This window comes from Atheta coriaria, unplaced genomic scaffold (genome assembly GCF_025399875.1).
Source record: "Atheta coriaria isolate IRGN ID8LTWV9N9 unplaced genomic scaffold, Caltech_Dcor_3.1 hic_scaffold_2_pilon, whole genome shotgun sequence".
NCBI classification, from domain to species: Eukaryota; Metazoa; Arthropoda; class Insecta; order Coleoptera; family Staphylinidae; genus Dalotia; species Dalotia coriaria.
This window is the reverse complement of record NW_027045444.1, coordinates 549,537-575,749: the sequence shown is the minus strand read 5'-3', so window position 1 is coordinate 575,749 and position 26,213 is coordinate 549,537. Positions and strand designations below refer to the sequence as shown.

Genomic DNA, 26,213 nt, shown 5'->3' with positions numbered 1-26,213 from the left:
TTTTAAATAAACTTACCAATATAAGAAAAAATGCTAAATAATTATACACATGAAAAGCAACCATCAGTTTCATGATCAAACACAAACTCAATGGAATAAAATGCATATAAAAGAAATACTGAAATCGAAAACCATCTTGATTCCATAATAATTTCATAATCAACAAATATAACCGTGATTTCAATGGTTTGAAATCACTTCTTGGTACATTTATACCCAACTCCACATCTTCCATTATTTTCGTTTCATTTATAAATTCAGCGTGTTCCCTTCTTGCAGCTTTTAACTTCTTTATAACATTCGGAAATGCAGATGATATTTTTCCAAGAATGATCGAATCAATTATTAAAAACTCTGAAGGTCCCACAGTTGTCACTCTGATAGTATGACGTGTAATGCCCTTCTTATGAAGACATCCAAACATTCCACCCCGTTTTAATTTGGTTAAAACATCATTGGAAACTTGTACAATTACTTCACCTTGATGTACAATATACAACAATTTTTGTACGTCGTTATTATTTATCACTATGATATTCTTCATGTAACGTACAGTGTTTATCTTCGTTAGTAAAAATTTACAAAAATTTGGGTCACCATCAAATAGACTTACATTCATTAGAGTGTTATAATATTTCCCTAATGTATTATCATCATACGTATCTGTATATGTATTTTGAAAGTTTACGTTTTTTACAATTTGTTTTATATGATCTAAGTCGATGTATTCTTTAGTGGCAAATGAGTCCAATGTTTTGATAATGGTGCAATCCAGTGAAAAATCATAAGTGTAAGTGAGTATTAAAGCAATCATAGTGGAGCAAAAGTAAATGAAGAATATGTAAATGATTGTTATAAATAATACTAGTAAGGGATAATGTTCTGCGTTAAATATCCATAGTAAAGGTGGCGATTGCATAGAGAATAATGAGGTGAATATTAATGTTAATATCTTTGTGACTTGGTATAAAGATAGATTTAAGTCATTTGGATTGTTTAGCTTAAGATACGATGTGAGTCCGAGTGATTTTGTACAATTCAGTATAAATGTTTTCTGAAACAAATTTGTTTTATTTTTTTAGTAGCACAAGCAGTAACAATATAAACCAGTCAAATTATATTTTTTATTTAAAAATAAAAAAAATAGTTTCAAAAAATTAATTTTTGACAAAAACTTCAGAAAAAATCATACTTTTGTAGTCTTGCATACAACAAAAGCATTTAAAATTACGATATTCCAAAAATTGCCACTTTTAAGAAGAAAAAAAACTAAAACTTTGACTAGAAAATGCAAAAAAACTCAAAAACCAAAAATTCCGCGACGATATTGATATGTATTTTGACTGGACTATTATATTATAAAAATGAAAAATAATTATTTTACCTCATTGATGTCACATACTCTTGGAATAAATAAACAAACAAAAATTAATTGAATCAACCAATACCATATTAAGATCCAAATCAAATCAATAGCCAGTTTAATCCATTTATTATTATTTTCTTCACTTATGTAATTTAACGCCCCAAAAATTCTATAAACTTGAAACGTTCTACTCGCCAGTATGTGATAATGATATCCGAGATAAAAACTGTTTTCATCAAAGAACATTTGATCAAATGTTAATAACCGAAATGGAAATATCCCAAGAATATCAAGCCACATGGATGTACTGCGATAGTTTTTAAAAGTTAGATGAGCCTCAGTGATTAGGATATTATTTTTGTTGTAATATTGCAAATATGAACGAATCATAATATCTGCTAAACCAAATAAATCCAGAAAATATTGAAGAATTATTATATACTTCTAAAAACGTAAAAAGTATTAATTAAAAAAATATTGAATTAAAAGCGATAAAAATACTTACTGAATAAGGAAAGAGTAAGTTAAAACTGAAGTAAATAATTATCATCTGTATCACAATAATTATACATTTGGCAAGTTCCCAATAAGTAAAAAAGGTACCATTTGGATGTATTGTCTTTATACGTTGTAGTATAAACTTTTTTCCAAAAATTGGTGAAGCAATAGTTTTTAATCGTTTTGTTGGTTCAATAATTTTAAACACTTTTTCAGTGCGTGGTAAAAGTTCTTCAAACACTTCAGGTGTTAAATTATCTAAAAACAATCATTATGTAATTAAAAGTAATAGGTATCAAGTGGTATAAAGTACTTTAGTCACGACCTAGACCGTCCGTGTTTAAAGTACTACATCTTGTGTCTCTAAACTGTGGAAAAACCGGAAAAGTAGAAGTAGAATTTAGAGATTTAGAGTAATTTATTTTATATTCTTTTTCCGTAATGACGGAAATAACTTTTTAAATTTAGCTTGTTGTGCTACATATTGTATAAAATATCAATATTTTAGTCATTACAACAAAATATAATCAAATTTTAGACAATCAGTAACACAACAAGCTAAATCTAAAAATAAAAATAAATAAATATTTTTACCTAAAAAATATCCCATTCCAAATATTCTCAGACCATTTCTAAATTGTTCTTTTGAAATAAGCACAATATCCACATCGGTTAATGTTTTTATTTTGACCAAACAAGAAACATTGAATAATATTTCCAATATTGGAAACATATCACCAGCTTTTAATATAAATCTCTTTGTTTTTCTAAGTTTTGGAGATAGATCTGATGTAATTTCGCAAATACTGCAAAAAATTTAATTAATATTTAACCAAATCAATTAATAATTAAAAATGTAATTAATTACCCTCTGTCTATAATATAAACATAATCCGACCACATTCCTTTAAATATCAAAGTAGAACCAGGTGAAAACCTTGCAAATTTACTCATTTTACAGTAATATTCCAAAACATGTTCATCCAATTCGGTCAAAAACTTATTTTTTCGAAACAAACCTATTAAATGTTTATGATCCAACATTTTATCTTCCATATTTTTATCGTCACGATCAAATGATTGTTTTAGGTGTAATTTAGTCGTAGTTATTTCACAAATAGCGAAAATTTTTAATAACTGTCCCAGAATTAAATATGTTAGCATGAATATTTGAATAGTTTGAGAAAAATAATCTTGAGTAAAAATATTGATTTTTAAAACAGAAGAAAAAACAACATAAAAACTATTTAAAAGAGAATGTGTGATTTGTTTGTTGTCTTGTTTTGAAATGTATAAATTTAAACAAGTTCCAATATAAATTATAAGGATATGAATCATTAAATATTTGAGAAATATTTTAAAAATTGTTATAGTGTAATTGGATGATTTATATTCCCATTTTGTAATGATATATATCAACTTATATGTTGGAATTAAAGTTCGCAGGCGTAAAATGGACGCTTCAAAATTCCTAAAAATAAATAAAAATTCAATAAAAATAAATTATAAATTAGTAATAATTAAAGACAAAACAAATAGAATTTAAGAGGAGAGGTTTCACAGCAGCGCCACTTAAATAAACAGTAAACGTTTTCCTTCGGAAGAAACAAGAAGAAACCATGTAAAATAAAAATTGGAAATTTGGTGTAACCATGCATTAGTTTTGATATTTTTTAAATAAAATTCATAAATCTGGTTAATTCCACGTTGTAGTTTTTAGGCAAATGTACAGGCGCAATCTCTACCTCGTGACTAAATTCCGTGACTAAAATATTTTAGTCACTGTCTTGGTTGTCCGGGTTTAAAGTAGCACTTTTTTGGCAAAAAAATCGTGGAAAAACTGGCGCTTTGAAAATGGGAAGAGAAAAAAAGTTTTATTGGCGCTGCGGTCCACGAAACACGCTCCTAAATAAAATAAAATATTAATTAATATTATAATACTCACAAATGCACATATACAAATTTATAATCCAGTGGAACACAAGCAAAACAGTCTAATAAATAACTTATATGTTTCACATTCCATTTGAGAACATATTTAGCATTAGTTATTTCATGATTTGTCCAAAAACAAGAAATTGTCTCCATGTAAAGTTCAGTGACATAAATTATATCAAAAATCATCAATAATGCGTAGTAATAACTATTGATAGAATAAAAAGTACTTATACAGTAAGGAACCGAGATAAACTGAAAAAAATAATATAATTATAATTAATTTAAACAATTAATGAAATTAATAACTTACGTTGATAAAAATTGTTAATAAATATAAATAATGAAAATATTTCCGGGGAAATGAATATGCATTAAGGATATAAGGAAATTTATGTCTAATACATATAGCGTCAATTTGTTTATCGATATTATCATTTAAACAATAAAAATCGAAATATTCGTGTGTGATTGTCGTATCCATTTCATACAAGTAATCAGTAACACTTTCAGGATTAGATTTATGCATTACTTGTATTTGTTTCCATCGGGTTTGCAATAAATAAAATAAATCCTTAGTCCTTAAAAAATTAAAATTTAAATGTTAAAATATTAAATATTCGTAAATAAAAATTTTGTTAAATTTTTTTCTACTTCCACTTTTAATGCGCCTGTTTTCGACGGGTTTGGTGACACAAAAAGTACAACTAAAGTACTTTAGCCATGGCCTTTAGTCATGGGGTGGAGCATGCACCTGCGCATTTATCTACATAATACCACATTTATAACCTTATATTTTGAGGTACAGTGCGAGCGAATTTCAAAGATTTCAAATACAAAAATTCAAATACAAAAACTCATCGGAGATATAAAGTGAAAAATTAGCGTAAGCGTCACGTAGCTACAGGTTGTTATACATTCGATTGACCGAATCAATCTCGTGACCGAACCACCTGTTTAACCACTTGATACTTAATATACTATTACTTACGATGAAATGTTTTGTTGGACTTTATTCCTATTTCTAGCTTTTTGTATTCTTTCCATAATTTGTTTTTGGAATAATTTTCTTTCTTCAGGCCAATACTTTATTGCTTTATAAAACTCATTTAATTCAAAAATGTGAAATGTACAATCCGTGACACATTTAATATCTGCATTACTGTGTGTCATCAGAACACAGGATAATTCACAAATGAGTGATCCTGAACTTAGATAAAATATTTGATGATTATGAATAATATGCACGTTACCAAATACAATATAGATTAATTTTTGTTTAGCTTCGCCGGATTTGTATAGATATTCACCGGCCGACATTGAAATTTCCGACATTTTTGAAGATAATGTACGTTTTATGTTGAGGGGAATATCTCTAAAGATGTGAGTATGACGAATGGCATCCCAGAAAATATCCAGAGTAATATTTTTCTAAAAATATTTTTCGTAGTAAAAATTTTTAATAATTAATGAATAAATGTACCTGATATATTTCTGGAAGTTTATGAAAAGATTGGTTTTAAAGTTGCTTGTTAAATATGTTTGCTTGTTGGTAAGATAAATTGAAAAGAAGAATAATGCTCTTGTAAATAATGTTATCGTTAGTAAATAGAAACCAATTAGAAATATTAATAGTGCAAGGAGTATTTCAAGAACACTTTGTGGTTGCATTAGGTCTAAAAATAAAATAAATTTTAAAAAAATTAAAAATTATTCTTAAAAATTAAAAAAACGATATTACAAAATAAATTCTGTGTAACATCATAGCCAGCAGATATCGCCAATAATAAAAACCATTCCTTATCAGTCTTGTTACCAAAATCAAAAACATTTATTGCTTGTATTTTAAAATCCATCCGATTGTCTAAATTTTTCAAGAAAACAAACGATAACAATCCAACACAGACGGATAATGAAATTAAAACAAAATAATGTTTTATCATTACAAGGACTATTCGAGAAATATTCGTAAAGTAATAGTTTCTGATGAAAAGATGTTCGTAAATTATTATCTAAAAAATATATGTATTAAATTAAATATAAAATTCAGACAAAAAATATTTTAATATATTTACATATCTGAAGAAAACTTTAACTCTCCAGAAATCTCTGACATGCTCTTCGTAAGGATTAGCCAAGATTAAATACGTCTCGTAATACGGTAAAACAGTCAACACAGAAAATAATATGTTAAATTTACTTCTCGGAGGATACGGTTTTAAACTCTGAATGTCCTTCCAAATCCTAGAAATTTAAACTGAAGAATTAATTGTGTCTCTGAATAATTTTATTTCTTACCGATGTAATATTCCAAGGATTAAATCACACAAAAAATACACTTCAAAGATGTAATAAAACATTGTTTGGTCATTAGTATATTCATCATCAAAAATTAACCCTTGGATAATCATGAAAGAACTCAATATTATGCATATGCATAAAATAAACTAAAACACAAAATAATTAATTAATAAATAAATTATATCAACCAATTTTTTGTCTACTTCCACCTATAAAGTGTCGGTTTTCCTACAGTTTGAAGACATAGTGGTACTTTAAGCACGGACAGCCTAGGCCGTGAGTAAAATACTTTAGTCACGGACTTTAGTCACGGGATGAAACTGGCGCCTGTGTATTTGCCGTCAACATCACGTGACTAAACCTAGTTAAACACTAGATTGATTTAACGTTTACTAAGCCAATCTCGTAAATAAAACTCCAGTTTAGGCACGTGATACTTAATATACTATTATTTATGTTAAGTTTATAAAATTAAACTTACTATCCAGAACGGATGGAATATGAAGAATATTCTCTTTCGCCATTCATAATACTTCACGGGTGTTGCTTGAGTTTCTGCAAGTATGATGGTCCCAAATGTGTATTTCTCAAGTAAGCGTATTGATCCTCTTGTTTCGTTTCGCTCGAAATGTACTTTATTCAAATGCATTTTTGCTAAATATTTGAATTATAGTATTTAGTATAGACTTTGACATTTGACATTATAATATTTTAATTATTTAAAGATAGGTAGATGTTGTCATGGACGCATAAATCGGACAGATTTTTATTTAGTAGATTTAATAGATAGTAGAGTGAAAAGTTGAAAAATGGAAAAAGTCTAGTACGCATGCGGACTAGCGCAAGCTAACACTAAGTAATACTAAGAACTACTCGTTGCCAAAAATACTTTATCTCGCTAATTAAATTCTTTTTCTTATCGTAAATTTAAAATTTTTATTCTATCTACCTATCTATCAATTTTTAAGGAGTTAAAGAGTTCAAAATTTTTTATTTAAAGATTTACATTAAAATTTTAAGGAGAAAATTTGATAATATTTGCTATGAGACTAATTTTTGAATAGGTTTATTAATAATATTAATGAAACTTAATAAACATTTAAAAATTATTCAATCAATAAAAAAATAAAAAAAAAGCAAAAAACAAAAATATCTCAAATTTAAATATTTCTATAATCATTTAAAACAAAACACAAACAGGCACATTCAAACGACCTTCATGTAAAAATAAATATTCTACACTACTTACCACTTCAATATTCTGCAGATCAAAAAAGTTGTTGTCAATTTACCTCCAATTAAAATACCTATCAACTACCACAAATTCTAATCAACATCTGTCAACAAATTATTACTTACTTTACTTCCTAATACTCTGGCCACTAAAACACACCAACAAAAACACTAAAAAACACACTAGGAATAAATAAACAAAAACCACACTATATCCTTGGTTAATAAACAAATGTAATTTTACGCTTAATAACCTCTACTCTCCTCTCAGTTTAAACAAAAATTTAAACAAAATAATGGTAAATACAAATGTGTTATCATAGTTTAGCGCATATTGGTAATACAACATAGTGATAATACTAAACATTTAACATTCTTGTTAGCATTGTCATCAAACACAACATTTTAAAGAGATACAGTGTGTCCGTGTTTGCACAACAATATAAATACCGAACTTAACAGTTAATGTTAATCGCTTTGTTAATAATAAGATTAACAATAATATATATCATTTTATATAGCGTCACAACTTAAGACTTATAAGTTAGAAGCGATATTAGCACCCTTAATTAATAACAATTAATTAATAATAATATAATAATAATCATAAAATGTACAACGGCTGAAATTATCATTATGACATTTACATGCAAAGCGTGTTGCAGAATATTTTGTTCAAGCGCCATCTTTAGTTTTTATCAGGAGTGATTGTTTAAATAGTGTTGATTTTGTTGTTAAAATTGTTGCTAATACTAGTAAGGCGTCTTGGGGTTACATTGTTCATCTCTCTAATAAATTTAAAAATATAAATTTTGAGCAGATAGAATTAAAATTCGATTTGTTGATAATGATCATGACATCACTACTTAAGTCTACTTCTGAAATAGTTTACTTCCTGTTTATTCCTTCTTTGCGTATAGACCAACGTCATTTATTCATGACAGGCGCAGGTATCCTGGAAACTGCATTCTCAGGTTTGGAATCTTTGCGCCTGCGCGTCTGAGTCTCATCCTCATACATTGACAATTTATATTGTTGCAGCAATTTATTCATTTCGATCAAAATCACTTCTTCGTTATCCATGTGTAGGATTTGAGCGAGATCATCCTTGATACATTTCGAGGGTGATGTAGAAGCTGATTGTGAAACCCTGCGGCCATTATTATCGTATTTTGGTACTGATGTGCTCCGCCTACCGGGGAGTTACGTGCGAATTGATGTTGATGTGGTATGAATGTTTCATTGGTCAGTGAAGGGCGTGACCGTTGACGGCCGTTCCATGTGTTATTCACGTTTGCGTTACCGTTGAGGGTTAGGTTAAGGCGTGACGAGGAGGCGGACTTTTTCGGTGAGGGCGGTACCTTTGGTGTGGAAGGTACTAGGTTAACTACAGAAAGATTTTTGGAGAGTTTGATGGGTTTTTCAGGTGACTTTCTTATTGTGGGTGGTATGATGGGGTTAGCATCACCGTAAATAAGGGATGAAAATGCGGTCTTCCTTAAACCACAGTCATTTGTGTCATAGTCTTGATCCTGATCGGATTGTACCGGACGCTCTGAAATTTAAAGAAAAATTTTAAAATCAATTTTTATTTTTGTAAACACCCTGTATATTATTGTATTTTATTGTATTGTAACTAACCTATTTCATCTGCATCCTCAATACTATTCTGACTATGCACTGACGTCCTATGTTTCTTATCACCTATTATCCCTAAACTCCTGTAACCTTCATCGGAGACCTCCGAAGCATTATCACTGTGATCAGTGCTGTCACCCGATCCGGTAACCATTAACACCGCCTCTGTTTTGATTGAAGACTTCGTGGGCGTGGCTTCGGCAGATGGGAGTTGTAGATGTGTCACGTGATTACTCGGATGGCGTGGTTTTGTTGCACTAAATGTAGGTGGGAGTGATTGCGGACCAGAGTCACCTCGAATGTTGGAATAGGTCTTTTTGGGGCTGGATAGTTTGGTCGTGTGGGTGGAGACAAAGTTGGGGGTTGGTGAACGAGAACGGTTTGCTGCTGGAATGGGCATGAGTGATTTACGTTGAGTGTAAGGACTCGCTGAACGACGATCAAAGTGTTGATTGTAGGTTGATGGGGAGCGAGAACGAGAACGGTTGAGGGCGTTCATGGGTGGGCCTAGGGAGGCTTTTGATGGTGATGTGTTCACGCCGGGGGTGTTGTTAGGGGTGGAGTTGTTTCCAATACCAGATCTGAAAAAATCAAGTTGATGTTTAAAATCTCATAGGGGCTAAACTATTTGACGTAGAAGATTAGTTTAAAGGTTATGTTATAGATAATTTAATTGTCTATCCAAGGCTTTTTACAAAATTATTCTATATAATATAGTTTAGATGTAATTTGATTTTTAGTAAAATAATTTTATTTTTAATCAAAAAATGAACCTACAACTTTGGACCTAAATAACCACCTAACAACTAATTATTCCAAAATAATTTTTTAACCAAACTATTAAATATTTAATCATTTATCATCCACAATTTACAAAATTTAAATATCTTTTATACTTTCCGAGAAAAACGCAAAAATGCAAAAAATAAATTTTTATTTCTTACCTATCGTAAATGACCTGTGCACCATGAAGATCCACCCCAATACGATTCACAAGTTTGGCACCCTGCATGACACGATGCTGTGAGCGACATCTACATGGATCGTGTTTGTCTAAATAATGACTGAGTGTGTCCCAGCCGCCTCCAACACGCACCATAACGTGATTTCTCAAAATCTAAAAAAATCAAAAAATAAAATATAAAATTATTAAATGCGCATGCGCAATAGCACAAAACAATAAATCACAACAGATGGCGGTACTTACCCTAACAAAAATCAGCACTTTGGTATCTCCAATCTTGTATTTTCCCTCAGATACACGAATCATAGGGAATTGTGTTGCGCAAGTGCATCGTTCGACTAAGTCACGCACCTGAAATATTAATTAAAAAGTTAATTGTATATTTCATGACATTACATAAAAGCAAATCAGGAAATATTTTCATTTTACTGTTGTGGTTTGTGTAATTTGTATAATCGACTGTGCATCGATGACATATTGAAATGTCGCGCATAATTTACGATTGTGCAATGTTCTTCGCATGCACGCAAACGGCAACAATCGAATCCCGACGCGAATCGCAAATCGCTCATGCGCTCATTACTTATTACTTTTGTGCCTGCGAGTGCGCATTATGACCGTTTTGGAGATAGCCTTACATGGTCCAACATCGGAACATAGGTTAAGAGTATGTTAAGTACACTTTAAAGACAGTCAAATCTGACTTAAGCCACTTTATCATTCAATACTTGAAAAATATTTAAAAATAAAATATCGTTGATTTTAAAAGTTAAAATTATTATACTTAGAATTATCATACGATAATACGACAGGGCTCATTTGAAAGAAAATTTAATCTAATTTAATATAAACTTTAAATATTTGATTTATTACGTAAACTTTTTATGTAATCTTGCTAATAACAAAGTGTCAGTTTAATTTTTAATTTTATACATGTTCTAACTTTAAAGCCCGCTAGCGCTGAATTGTTAATGACGTAAAGTTTAAAGTAAAACTTTTCTGATAGGAAATTTAATGCTGAACGCCATACTTTTCTCAGAATTAATTTATCTGGATTTGTTTGAGAGTTATGTCCTCAAAACGAGCCGCGTGCACTTTCACACCGTAAATCAGCGCGATTCGTGCGTCGGCTGCGCATTTGCATGCCGCATAACTTAACATAATCTTGCAGCGATTGCGAATCGCAATTACGGATGTCGTGTAGACACATGTAACGCACGTAATGAGAATTTTACAGGTGTAACTTGCAACAGAAATGCCTATAAACTTAATTTTTTCGTTAAAAAACACAAAAATTTCAAAATCAAAATTTTTAGTTTTTTGTTGTTTAAACATTATAAATAAATTTCTAAGCATATTTTAAGTATGTATTACTATTTATATAAACATCAAGTTTATTATTTATTAAATTTATTATGTGTATTGTGCTTTGTTTGTTGTAAAACGAAGAAAAAGGGAAATTTCGCTAATTGGACGAAATCGAGCATATCGCACCATGAAATTTATTACGTTTTTCTTATCGACGATTAAAAGTTATGCTTTTCGCTGAAAGCACTAACGACGCCGGCGCGGCGTGCTTAGTGCAGTGCACGCGCGCAGTTGCCAAATATGGAAAAAAACGTTTTCTGTTCGATTTCCATTCTTTCCCGCGCGGGTGCCGGTGCTTAATCGTGGCACACGAACTTTATTTATTAACTAGGAAAACAAACGATGGAAAGCTCATTTTTCGGGTCGGGTTCAAACTAGAAACTAGAAATTAAATGCAAAAATTGTTATTTTTTAAAGTAAAAAGTTTAAAGCCTTCCAGCGGCCATATTTAAATTAATTCATGGAATAATTTAGTGGTTCTGAATAATAAATTTAATTCACTTTTAAAAACTTTTACAAATTATTAATATCTCTATTAGTTCCTGAGATATTTACAAAAATGTAAAAAATTTCAATCCATGTTAATTTTTTTACCTCCATGAAGCAGGAAACATTCCCTGATTGATAAAAAAAATGCACTGCGCACGATCATCATACATAACTCTCGCGGGTCTCGTTACGTCCTCGGCGATCCGCAGATCCGCGAAAAATCGCCGCGCAGAGAATAAATGCGAGAAAGCGACGCGATGCCCGCTTAAGGCGCGCGCGCATGCGCAGATCGATCGGCGGCGGGCGTCCCGCCGCGCACGATTCCGCATTCTGCCCGCGAACACGCTTTTAATAACAATCCACCAGCGCACACAATTGCAAATTGTGTCCGTAAAAGGCTAAAGCAGAAATAGATAAACTCCATAACTTCAATACTTAACTTAAGTCGCATTTGTTAAATGCTATTTTCTATTTCGTTGCATTACAGCTTGTAATTGAACACCTCGGGGTGTAAATTGCAGCGTGAGACATAAGTCGAAACAATTCGAAACCTACTTAAGTGTGTAAGCTAACTAGACTTAAGTGTGTTAAACATGTGTGGCAAACAAAATACGAGCGTAAACACCAAGTTTAGATAACGTTTACAATGGGTTACAAACAACGCACTGCCATATGTTTGGGCTCCGGTGAGAGATAATTTAATCTAGTTTCAGCTGCCATTGCGCAAATATTTAAACAATGTGTGTGGATAGCATAATTTCAATTTTTATTCAAACATGATAAAAAACTACCGGTTTAATTACAAGTACTTTGACACCGTCTAACGGGTAAAGTTATAACGGAAAAAGAAAATTTTAGAAATCAAAATGTCTAGAACTTAATTAGCAATAAAATAGTCCGAAAATAATTAACATATTATTCTTAGTTTTGTTGTTATTAATAAATTTATGACAAAAATCATTATTGTTCCTCATAAATTATCTTTTGACAAAAAAGTTATTTTACTATTTTGATGATAACAACTGAACGAATAAAGATAATTAATTTTTGTAAAGAACTACTTGTAAAGAAATAAACAATCTAAATATTTTGTTTAAACAAATATATAATACAATAAATATTTACCCCGCTAGATGGCGTAAAACTTAATACTTCAGAAAAAACTTCAAATTTTATTTTTAACACCTTGTATCGTCTAAATTTAACTAAATATTTTATGTAACTAAACTCTATGTAATAAATAATTAAATTAACTAAACATAACTGTTTTAACATCTTAAATATCTCTTCTACATCAAAAGTTATTAACGATTGAACATAAAGTAAACTAACATTAATCCTGAGAAATTATGAAAATTCTTCAATAAAACTTTACATAACTCAAATTTTACGTGGGTAATAATAAAATAAGCTAATGTAACATATACTACAACAATTATACTGCGCAATAACTTCATTTCACTATCTTGGCTATCGTCAAATCTTAGTTCTAGGCAATAATCTCAACGGTTTCATGTTCTCGACGCGCGTTCACAAATGTTTGACAGAAGTTAATTTGCGCCCGATTTATTAATAAATAATAAACGCAAGAAACAGAGCAAGGCGGCTAATAATAATATCGCATTATGCCGAATTCCAACGTCTGCCAACGCAAATTGTCGCGATTCTAAACTACTTTCAACTCTTAACACAAAAATTAAAAATCAATAAAATAATTTGTAAATAAAACCAAAAGAAAGCAAAAGTTAAGTTGGTGTTTGTCTACGCCTGATTAATTAAATTAATTACACTTTACGATGCGAAGAATTAATTAATTATCTCGACAGTAAAAACTCACGATCGAGACTAATTGTAGATAATTACAATTAAAAATAAAATAAAAAACTTTTCTTTTTTTACGAACAATTTTCACTTTTACCCACGTAAATAAAACTAATAAATCAATAAATTGCTAAATTTATATTTTAATTATCGCCCTGGGTTATCAATAGCTAATTTTTATTGTGTTTTTCACATTTTATTTTCGCTCGTAGAAAGTTTTGAACTTTTTATTGTTGTCGTGGTCGATTAGTAAGCGATAAGCATCTCGGATGTCTAAATAATATGTTTCGAAAAATGTGTGTGTATTTTTTATGAATTTATTTTTCGGATCGTTGGCTGCGCAATCGATCGGAATGAGCAAATGATAGAATGACCTAATCAGTAATCGAACGCTCACGTCTTGCCATGTGATAATACACTATCGAAATGGGTCACGGCTGTGTGCGCTCGAATAATTATTTATTCAAGTATTGTCCATGTTTGTCATGCAGTCTGGATTAGTGTCAATGCGACATTAATAGAGTGTAAATATGATTTTTATCACCTTTTATTGAATATTTTAGTATTTTTATCATAACTCTCAAACTAATAGAAATTTTTAACTTTTTCAAAAAGATTATTATTAATAAATAAATTGTTTATAAGATGACTGTATTTTGATTCAAATATTTTTTATATTTTAGACGTGGCAGGGCCTTAAAGTTTGTATTTAGGGAATTTTAATGAATGGCTTATTTCAAATGTTTAACTTTAAGTGCTTGTAATCAACAAGATAATAAATATTTTTGTAAACAATTAAGACAATTCTTTGGGCAATTTATTTATCTTTAATTTGGCTTTTAAAGGGATGTTTTATCTTTAATAGTTTTCCAGTAATAAATAAAATAGTAAAAAATACTATTGTGGATTTTTCAAAACTGAGCAAAATTAATTTCTTTTTTCTTATTTTTTAGCGTATAAAAGTTAAACTAATAACGTTACAACATTAATTTTTTACTACATCATAAAGAAATAAATTATCTTTCATATTTCAATATTTAAATTGCCCTGCGATAAAAATTACAACCGCTAGATGGCGTTAAAGTAGTGGTATACAAAATATATACTTTATAAATGACACTTTGTCGCCCTCTACTGGACAAAATACTAATCGCATGAAATAATACTTCTAACGAAAATGATAGTAAATGTATCTGGTTTCAACTTAGCGTTTAAAAAAATGAAATTCCAATCGAAATTGATCAATAAATCAATGTTTTAGTAAAAAATCAACGGAAATACGCACATTTCGAAGTGACTTAAGTCAAATAAATGTAATAGTTTACGAGCATACTCAACTCAGCAACATTTTAATGCGTCGCACAAAATGCGAGACGTTTTAATTCGCAGTGCGCAGAAGGATTCGCAATCGAGCCGCGATCTTTACGACCCGCGCGCGGCGAGATGCGCGCCCACGCGACCTACCTGAGGAAAGCAACTGCGCACACGACTTAAGCCAGTGCGGTGCGCGCAAATTGAAAACTCACTTCTTACTTAATCCATGCGCGCACACTTGCTCAGGGAAGCCCACGCAAATAATTCGCCCGTCGGTGCTCTTATTACAAACATTTTTCTCTATGGGACGCTTAACGGTTATGCCGTAGTGGAGCGCCTATAAATCAATAAATCAATAAAATGGCCCAATCGATATGAAAACATAGAAGGCGGTGCTGCGCAAGGTGTACATACATACGATGCACGCTGGAAGACGAAAAAATCATCGTGTCGAGTATGCTTAACATATTTAAGCGCGCTTAAGTTGATGAAATCGAGAAACCGCATGCGCAGTTGTATAGTTGCGAAACACACATCTGATTACACGTGTACACGGCTACTACTCTTAAAGTGTGCTTTCGGACCTGGGGACTTGACTTAAGTTTACTTGCTTAAGTGTGTGCTTAAGTGTTGTTGGAAGAGATTGTGTGAACTTTTTACAAAAGAGTGTTTTACACGATAACCGAGAGTCGTGGACAAGTTTTGTAAAATGCATGTGAAAGAGAAATATATTTCTCATAATATGTGGGCATATATAATACTCAGAAGTTTTTAATTTATCCGATAGAGGGATTTAAAGTACTGCAATGGAAAGTAAGCGAAACAAAGTTGGAACTTTGAGGCCATCTAGCGGCTAAAATATTAGAGCTACAATCATTATCGGGGTATCAAATGATAGATAATTTAATTGGCTATCATTGACATTTTAGAGATTTGAATTATTAAATTTACTTTAAAAGTTATTCTGCTTATAATTAAAAAATTACTTTTTAAATAAGAAAAAATAACTTTACGGCCCTCTAGCGTTCATAATACAAACTCAATAAAAACTGTCAATACATCAAATGATGCAGAATTTATCCCTGAACATAACCCTTTTTAAATAATTCATTTTAACCAATTATTTCAGAAGTTATCCTTAAAAAACTATAAAACCCCACAATTTTCACTTTTTACGAATAAAATCCCTACAGCATAACAAACGCTTATGCAGAATATCTTTCTCGGCAAGCAGCAATAAAATCGACGGAAATATGTCGTCGTTGCACAGCGTGCGAGCGCGCACGTACGGCGCTCGCAAGTTGACAGATCAATTTATGTCGCGACTTTTATTGCATCGCCGTTTTATATTATGCGCGATGTCTCAATCGTGCATCGACGCTCGGTTCTCACCGGCTGCTGCTACCAGCGGCTACTTGGCGAAAAAGAGTCAAGAAGTCGCGACTTGGATGGCGAGATTGGTGGAGATTCACGAAGCGCTGCCGCTGCAGCCGGCTGGGAATCGCGGCTCGTAAGTGTTGGCTTCCAGCAGGCGGCGAGGATAACGATAACCCGTTTTGATATACATCGAGTTAGAGGGAATTTAATTGGATGCCGGGGTTCAATCGAACAAAGAGTAGCACGACGACAAATCGCGATTGGGAATTTTTTAGATTCGAGTTGGGTTTTTATTGATTATGCGAAAACTAGCAGAGGTATTTGAAAAAATCTGAAAGTTACTATATTGGTATAAATTTTGCTTAAAGTAGGTTTTTAAATTTGTAGGTTATGTTTGTTCGTTTTTAAGATATTCGTCATTTTAGAAAATTTTTAGCAAATTTTTAAAAACTATGTTTAAGCGCCTATAGCGGACAAACTAATAAAGCTACAGAAATAACTAAAAGTGTTTAATATTCAGAATTTCATATACTTTCGAAATATTTTTGAATAATTCAAATATCTTAAATAGTTCTTTAGATATCTTAAGTTAAGTAAAAACAGATTTTTTCAATACTTTTCAAATAACTAAAACTTTGAGCGCCTCTAGCGGTCAAACTAAATAAGCCCCAAAAACAATCGAACTTGTTTATAATTCAGAATTTCAAATACTTTCTAAATGTTTTCGAATAATTCAAATATCTTAAATAGTTCTTTAGATATCTTAAGTTAAGTAAAAACATATTTTTTGATATACTTTCCAGTAAACTACAACTTCGAGCGCCTCTAACGGCCATAATATAAACTCCATTAACCTCATAAATTTTTCTAACACGCGCCATTTTAATAGCTTCTAAATACCCTTTACAGAAATCAAATATCTTTTCTAGTTCCCAAGATAAAAATAAAATAAATTGACTTACCATTTCATCCAGACTTTTCAAGTCATTGGTAACAATCTGTGGAATAGGTCCATACATCATCATAGGCTGTTCATCCTCCATTTCACTATCGCTCTCCTCATCATCAGCCTGATTATTCTCCTCAATGGCTTCCGACATCATGCTCGCCTGCATCCTCTGATCAGCAGCAATCTCCCTATCAATTTGACGCTCCATTTGAACCAGCATCGGAGCCAACATTCCGAACCTAACCAAAAAAACAACACAAAAATAACAAAATTCAACATAACCTAAATAGAAACATACTTAGCACCACGTCGTGCAACCTCCAAAAGACACAGAATGACATGCTTCTCATTCTTCCTCATGATCAAATCATCCGATTCGAAGAGTAAACATTCCAGGATTTTCAAACATTCCCGGCACCATTGAATAAAGTTGCTCAGGTTGTCCCTGTGAAGGAAATCGTATAATGAGTCGACCTGGAAACTCAGGTCGGAAATAATCGCCATCAGAAATAACCGCACAGGTATGTGCGCGCATTCCAAGATGGCGCCGGCGCGGCCGACCGAAAATTTCGCACGCCGCACGGGATAAAATTAACAACTGACCTGGCGAAGAACGTGCCCGCCTTGGCACTTGAGCGGTACTTGACTTCCGGTATTTCAACGAGTGTCTGCGCCTGCGCGAGGCTACCTGTCGTCGACTTTGTCATCTGGAGGCGGCGAGCTTCCTTTCTACGGACGTATTCAGCTGCATGGACTTTAACTGCGTTTGCGTGCTGAAACAATGAAAAATGACTTAAGTCACTTTGGAAATTTTTATATTTTTTGTTGTAACTTCAAAACTATTATAGATAAAATAATTATTTAAAAATAATATGATGCATAAAAAGATTATTTATAATTTATTTAAGTAACTTTTTTAAATTAGACTTAAGATTTCGTCAGAATTTTAAGTTAAACTTTTCTCTTTAAAAACTTGCTTTAATTTGTCTTAATTTCCGCTTATAACTCCTCACCTCCACCATCAATATTCGGGCCTATGAATATAAAGTATGTAAATAAGTAAAATTAGCATGCGCAGTAAGCGAGCGCGCGCATTTCCGCTTTGCGCGCGCGCTTAAATAAATCATCCATATGTGCATGCGTTGTCGCATTAAAAAGAAGAAAAACTCACAAACGAAATGAGTCAGAACACGCGCGCGCAAAGAAGCGTTCCTTGATGTAAATCAACAACCGTCTTAACGTAAGTAAGGTGCAATGCGATGGTTATTTAAAGCTTCCAAAGAGTCCGAGACACACCTGCATTCGTTATTTATATTTTCGTAGGTATGCGAAAACATACTTGCAGTTATCGAGTGTTGACAGAAGCGACTTAAGTCACTTGGGAAAATCAAGCGAAAGCCACGCTGTTACGTTTTAAGCTCTAACTTCCGATTGAGATGAGATATTGGCATTTTGTAAAAACATTATTGTTTATAGATAAATTATCTAGACAATGATTGTTACAAATTGGAAATATCTATAAAATTGACCTAGTTACAAGCTGTCAAACTTGCAATTCATCATATTAGATAATTTGTAACATCGATTAGTAAAATGGGATTAACAGAGAGATTTATTATCTTATCATTAAAATTTAAAAACTAAATGATAGATAATTAAATTATCTATAAAATAATCTATTTGTGACCTTCATATAATTATTAGTTTCTTAATTAAACGTAATTAAAGTTGTGATATTAAATGCTTTAACAATTTTGTTTTTTCAAACATTTGTGTCAGTCACGCATAATAAACAACAAATATCATAACATTGACTGCAAATATTGATAGTAGATTAATATCTTTATTATTTATGACCACATAAAACTTTCTAGCAATAATACTTTGAGTGTTATAGATGTTTAAACATCCCGATCCATTCATGAGTCAACTTCCTCTCGAATCCGACTCTCACTGGCGATAAATATGACAATATGATATCCCGATGATCAAATTTATTTGTAGCACCTAGTGTAAGTGGAAACCTACTTGTTTCTCAGTACATGTGACTTAAGTGCGATGTGTGCGTTACCTAAGTAAGAGCGTACTGCATATTGTGCACAATCGTGTGTGCGAGCACGTAACCACGCCGGAAGTGCTCCTTTTGGAATTGTCGACTTGTCCACTGAGAACTAACTTGACTTAATTTAATGTTACATGACTTAAGTCAAAATATTCAACTGGCACGGGAAATGTACAGTATTATTTTGCCCTTTTGTTTTATTTCGCGGATAACTTCTAAAGTATTAGTCACACTGTAATAAAATAAAGACCATGGAGTAGCTGATAAAATTGTTTATAACATGGCGGGTGAGTCATGTTGATGTTATTACTGGTTTACCCGCCAGATGACTCTAAATTTGCATAAAAATAATTTTTGAAAAATTTTACATTTGTTTTAGTTTTAAGATTATTCAAAAACTAATTGGTAAAAACTAAGCGTCTTAACGCACAAAAATTGATAAATACATAATCTATCATTTGCACTAAAATATATTAAATTTGAGGTTAAACTTTGGTCGCTACGAGCAGTTAAACTTGAACTTTTAAAAATGTGTTTATCGCTAAATAATTTTGTGATGGTTTTTTATTTTTAAGATATTTCCTTAACAAATTGCAATATTTTAAAACTATAAAATTTCTATAGAAGCTACTTATTTTTCTATCATTTCCACTTTGAATCATTCGAATAGCTCTTATATTTTGACCGCTAGATGGCATTAAACTGCGCATTACCAAAAACCTCACTTCAAATGCAAATTTTACTTATTTTACAAATAAATAGCAAAATATAAACAATACAACAAAACTTTGTATATATTTCGACAGCTAATAAAATTATTAACAAAGTAGCCATTAAATATTTCAAATATTTAAATTATTATGGCCTGTAGATGGCGCAAAAATCAAAACTCATTTCTCTCATTCAATTGACTCGCGCTTGTTTACATAACTTGTCCACACGTCGCCGGCGTCGATGGCGTCGGCGTCGTCGTAAAAATAGTGGAAGTCGCCCGAGCAAGTCGATGAACTCTAGATCCGGTGTAGTGCACGCCGCTCGATGTGGAAGCAGTGGAAGCGCTTCCTACGAAAACTCCACAGAAATAACCGGCGGAGAAATATGCGGCCACGAAGAAGACAATGCCGCCGCCGAATGCAATTACGTCAATTACACTCAATCAGGACCGGCCCCTCTCGTGCGATTGTCTTCGAGTCAAAAGTCATGGATGCAGCGAATGCAAATTCAATTAAGTCGAGTTATCGTTGCGCATGGACGCACGAAGCGCATTGTTTCATGAGCATTGATTAATGTCGACGTCGTTTAGGCGAGTTTATTGCTTCTTGTTGCAATCGCTCATAATAAAACTTTGACGGCAGATGTAATTGATGTAATTTAACATGAGCAACATGAGTGTAATAACTATTATGTTATAAATTCAACTAGCTAATATAGTATTTTCAAAATGTATGTTTGAAGCCCTCTAGCGGTTAAATTAGACATTTTAGAGAAATTATTTATTAAGATAATATATTAAAAATTTAACACTCTATGAACTAGTTTTTATTTTGCTAAAATATATTAAAAACTGTAAAAGTTATAAACAAATAAACTCACTACTGCATTTTTGAACACCAACTTTCAATTACTAACTTTAGAGCACTATAACTCCCAAACTAAACAAGCCACATAAATTTGTTTCGAACAAAACTTAAACCTGATTTATCTCACTGTCTAACGCCGTTGAGAAAGTTTAATTACCGCAGATGATCTCAGAGATACAGACAAATTAAGACAAAGAAGCTATTCATACATCATTTTCACACCACAAAATTCCAGTTTGTCGACCTCTCACGGCCAAATTACGCACTAAAAAAGACTAATATTAACACCGAATTAATCCTACGTTAATTATCTATTATTCCATGTTACTTCCGTTTATGTAACTAAATATTTTACGACTCAAAATCCCAAAATATTAGGTTAATACATAAAAAGTGAAAACACCATTCCATCATAAAATTTGACATAACTTTTATCTCTTTAAAGATTTTTATAAAACGATTACGCATATCGATTCCCCATGAAATTACCAACAAAACGCGCCGAGAAATTTTTCCATGCGTCTATTAGTCAGTCTGGAAAGTTGATGTAAAGTTACATGACGATATTATGATGATATCGATTGTGGCATGATGGCGTCACGTCTAATCGAATACTTTATCATTTTCGTTAGTGTTGGGCAAACAGACCCAACAGTTAAGTCGGCATTAAGCTTTAAATGTTGTGTAACTGCATGTAGTACACGCATTCCGATTCGATGGCGGTTAGTGATTGATGAACGCGTCTTTAAAATAAACAAATTTGTGCTCGTGTGCGGTCGGCGTGGAAGAGATAAACGAAAATTAAACGAAACTAAACGACGCATCGACGCATTTATCGTTGTGCCAGGCGGAGCATAACAACGATGCGTCTGCGAGATGAGCGCATCTCTGACTTAAGTCAGGTATGAGTTGACTTAAGTCTGGCGAACGCCTGCAGGCAAGCGCTGTGGAGATAAAGACGAATATAATGGAAGCCATGATCGGACTTAAGGCATGAGTTGGTTTAAGCTCACTAACCGACTTACTTTGCACTAGTTTCAGAGGAGAGAATTCAAGGTTTTAGAAAAGTTGGAGATAACTAGGCGAAGAAAAATGATAGGGCATTGGTTTAAACGTCAAAACAAGGAGAATTTATTACTGATTCATACTGTTTTTAAATTATTAAATTGTGATTAATAGTTTGGGAATTATCCATGATTTTGTAAACAAAAAACAGAAATTATTATTAATAAACATAACATGTGATAGTTTTTGAGCGATATCTCAAAAACTATTTAAAATTTTTGAGATTTTCAGAAAATATGATATTCACCATTAAATTCTCTAGAAATTATTTTAGTAAAATATTTTGTTATCACTTGAACTTTAGCCGTTATCATGACTCAAAGTTAAAATATTGAAAATATGTACATTTTAGCATTTTCTCCAAAATTATCTTATAACTACTCAATTAAAATCTCTTAAACTTTTTTTATTGATAATTTAAGCATTGTTTTCAATGTGAAAATCACGTTTTTGTTTTGTTTTTATTTTATTCATTCTTCCTTTTAGTTTCGTTTCCATTCTTCGATTGTATGCAAATTCCTGCGGCCGAAAAAAACACAACACGAATTCACAAGATAAGGAAACAACAAACGCATAATACGAACGAATAACAGTAACAGTAGTCATAGCCGTGTATAGTCAATTGTTAATTGTTCTCATTTGCTCATTTCCTTTTCTGATTACGCCTTATTTCACCTTTCTCAGCATTCTACGCTGATTGTTTACTTTTTAATGTACTGATTGGTTAATCAACGCGTCGCTTTTATTGTCCACTTTGTAATTTGCATATATGGAACTGACTTAAGTCAAGTATTTTGATCCGACTTAAGTCAAGTTCGGATTGTGCACGAACGCGTGACGATCAACAATGAGGCATTAAGTCTTGTAATGCGAACAATTATAACGCGCTGAAGCGAATAAGTCAAGCTAGATGGGTGTGCGCATGCGCGGAGCGCTTTTTCATGTACTGAGTAAGATTCTCAGCGCGTCGCGCAGCGTCATTCATGTGTCTAATGAACGTGCGCGTATGAATGACGGAGCTGGGAATGGACGCTACGTGATGCACATGGGTTTCATGCGAGGCACGCAACCGACATTTTCTAATTGTTCCATTGTTTTCCGTAATGTTTTCCGCCGCTGTGGCTGGCTTGTTTTTGTTCTTCGGTGTGGAATTGTTGTGGTGTTTCAACTTTCAAGCGCGATAACGCCGTTATCACGTGAGATATCAAAGTGGGCCTAACGCTATTTTAATGAGGAATTCACCGAGAATATTATATAGTTTACAGAGTGAAGTTATTTTAATTAATTTTTGAGTTATAAAGCAATTAGTACGAGAATTGCAACTTTTCAGTTGATTAAATCATTTTGACGCTTCTGTTCAACAAAGAATTACGGCCGTAATATTCTGTTTAGAAAAAAACTTTATTAAAATAAAAAATGCGTTTGTTTATTTGTCGTCGATTGTATCGCAAATTATTTAAATATTATTATTTGTTTATGAATTATTAACCAAAGAATCAGAAAATTCTTCGTTCAAAACTCGTGGTAAGTTTGAATCTGGTTACTTTAACAATAAATAACGCATAAACTGTAGGTGCTAGGGAAATATTTTATTTAAACAAAAGTTGAAATTGTTCATTATCAACACAATAGTTTTTTCAGAAATAGAAAATATTAAATAGTTTTAAAGATATCTAATAAAATGTAAATAATTATCAGTAAATGCTAATTCATTTTTCTAAATTTTCAAATTTCAAATCCAAATTTCTTTAAAACTAAAATATATACAGAAATATTATTTAAACAAAAGTTGTAGAGCCTTTATTGGTCTATCAAATACAGCAAACAAAAATCAAATATTCCAAACGGTTTGCAACGCACATTAAAAATAATACAAAAAGTAATTGCAATACGCACTTAAATAAAAACTGTTTTGTTCCCTTAAATTGCCCATAACCTATAAATTACCAAACATTTTATGGAACTGTAAACAACAATTGTTATCCGTTAAATTCCCAATCAGAATTGTTATAACAATAACTTTTACGACTTCAGATTGTAGCATTACATCACTTTAAAAACGGCGTTACGAAAGCGAGAAAATTTTAACACAAACCTTGAACCAAAACATTAAAAGAAACAACAACAGCAAAACAACAAAATCAAATAAAAACGTATACATATAATACGTCGTTTCGACCCACGCCATTCTATAATGCGATATTTAATAAATGTGCAAATGATCCGGCGCGTAATTGAAAAATTCCATTCTCCGATTGTTAATTTTACTATGCGATTACACGATTGCACCTAATTCAGCAATAAGAAAGTTACGAGTGCTGTAAAAAATGCCGCGAGCACAAACGACCACACGACTTAAGCGCTGAGTCGAAATGCGTATGACTTAAGTCAAGTTTACAGTCGCAGTCGCGCGCGTATATTGTATTGTGTGACTCGGATGCAATTAAGCAATTCTTTTGTTTTTCTTTTACCTCTTGCCGCATGTTGCGACAGCCCGCAAATCGCTAATTGGTGACGCCCAAACCGCGGCGGTTATGTTGTTATTAAACATTGCGCGTCGCATCAAGAAAAACAGCGCGCGCAGAAGCGAAAGACTTAAGACATGTGCGGCTGCGGCGATGGCGTTAATTGCTTCGTTTATTGCTTCATATCTTATGTGGATTGTAATTATGCACATGTATGGATGCTGCATTTACAAAGATATTAAAGTATCATCAATATTATACATTTTAAACAAATAAATAAAATTTATTTGTGTTTTGCTCAAAAACAAAACTTACAAAAATGTTTTTTGGTATATTTTCTGGAATATTATCGTTGAATCTGGAGTTAAATTGATGCGGAAAAAATAAGTGTATAGCTGAATAAATTCTCTATACAACCATGTTACGTTTATTATGCTAGAATGTTCAGTTTATCCGCTAGATGGCTCTAAACTTGCGTTTTGAAATACATCACTCAGCAGAACAACATTTTACATTTTGATGGATAACTCCAAAACCAATCAAAATTTTGGAAATCTGCAAAGCAGACGTTATTAACAATTAAATTATCTATAAATTGACGTATAATTCAATCAATTATCTCATTTTGTCTATTAGTTACGCATGCGCAAACTTTGTATATGTATCATATACATGAAAGTTCTGAAAAATTGTTTAAAAGAGTTTTATCGAATAAAAATTATTATTAAATGTTTAAATTATTTAAAATGACAACATCTAAGCTCTTAATCTTCTGCGTGACAACGCTGTCAGTGATATGATTAACGGCGCGCGCATATTAATACGTAATTTTATTTTGTGCGGAGATTAATGTCGCACGCATGAATTAAGTAATCAGAAGCGAAGTATTATCAAGAGTTCAAACGAATGGCAATCGACGCGCAATCGCATAATAATCTACAAAGTTGAACGAACATCGGTAAAAATTTGAAAGTTCCCTCGGAATTTTATTTGCATATTTTGTCGAGTTTTTATGTGGCATAATTTAATGCGCGATAGTTAGGCAACCAGTAAAGATATTAAACTAGGTTATATGTCATTTTATAGGTAATTTAATTGAATATTAAGATGTTTTTAGGGAAATTAAATTTAATATTTTGTTTTGGGGTTATTCAACTTTTGGAAAATATAATGTTTCAAAATTTGTAGTTGTTAAGTGTAATTAGAAAATTTAATATAACTTTTGTAATTTTTGAGATATTTTCATAATTCAAACTTTGGTTGAAAGATAAATAAATTCTACATAATGCTGTTTTTAAAATAACTTAAAATATATACTGGATTGCGAGCTAGATGGCGCTAAATACAAATTTAATTATTTATTCGAAGACAAAATTTAAGACTCAATAACTAGACAACCAGTGGAGCTATAAAATTAATTCGAGGCTATTCAATAGAGAATTTAATATACTACGCAGATCTTTTTACGAAAACTTAATCAAATTAATGGGTCAAAAGTTATAAGCAATTAAATACAATAATTAGTAAAATTTGTACTCCAAACATATTTTGATGCTGTTTGCGACATTAAATTGTTAATAACTCGTCTAGTTTTACCATATATTAATTGATAAACAAACAATGTCAAGACAATTAAATTTCGCATAATGTACCATTAAAACCAAACTCTAAAGTATTCTAGTTTTGAAGATAGACGGCAGTAAACTGCATCATTTTGTAGACACGAAAATAATATTTTGCAACACAACTTTACGGCTTAATGACACTATAATACATTATTCCGCGACT

At 31.8% G+C, this 26,213-nt stretch overlaps 1 protein-coding gene and 1 long non-coding RNA gene across 2 annotated transcripts in view; both read right to left on the bottom strand.

The window, feature by feature from the left end:
- Nucleotides 1-4,886: 4,886 nt before the first annotated feature.
- Nucleotides 4,887-6,237, bottom strand: LOC135803077 (uncharacterized). The gene is made up of 3 exons (XR_010550713.1): nt 6,098-6,237; nt 5,541-6,043; nt 4,887-5,475 (listed from the first exon to the last, which is right to left on the bottom strand). It is a non-coding gene; the product is annotated as an uncharacterized lncRNA (long non-coding RNA).
- A 1,310-nt stretch (nt 6,238-7,547) lies between these two features.
- LOC135799463 (GAS2-like protein pickled eggs) overlaps nt 7,548-26,213 on the bottom strand; it is a 33,364-nt gene continuing 14,698 nt past the window's right edge. The window contains 8 exon segments of the mRNA XM_065312587.1: nt 7,548-8,526; nt 8,529-8,888; nt 8,975-9,552; nt 9,916-10,088; nt 10,179-10,286; nt 17,267-17,492; nt 17,552-17,698; nt 17,857-18,026. Of these exon segments, the coding sequence (XP_065168659.1) occupies nt 8,261-8,526; nt 8,529-8,888; nt 8,975-9,552; nt 9,916-10,088; nt 10,179-10,286; nt 17,267-17,492; nt 17,552-17,698; nt 17,857-18,026 (2,028 nt within the window). The 3' untranslated portion in view covers nt 7,548-8,260.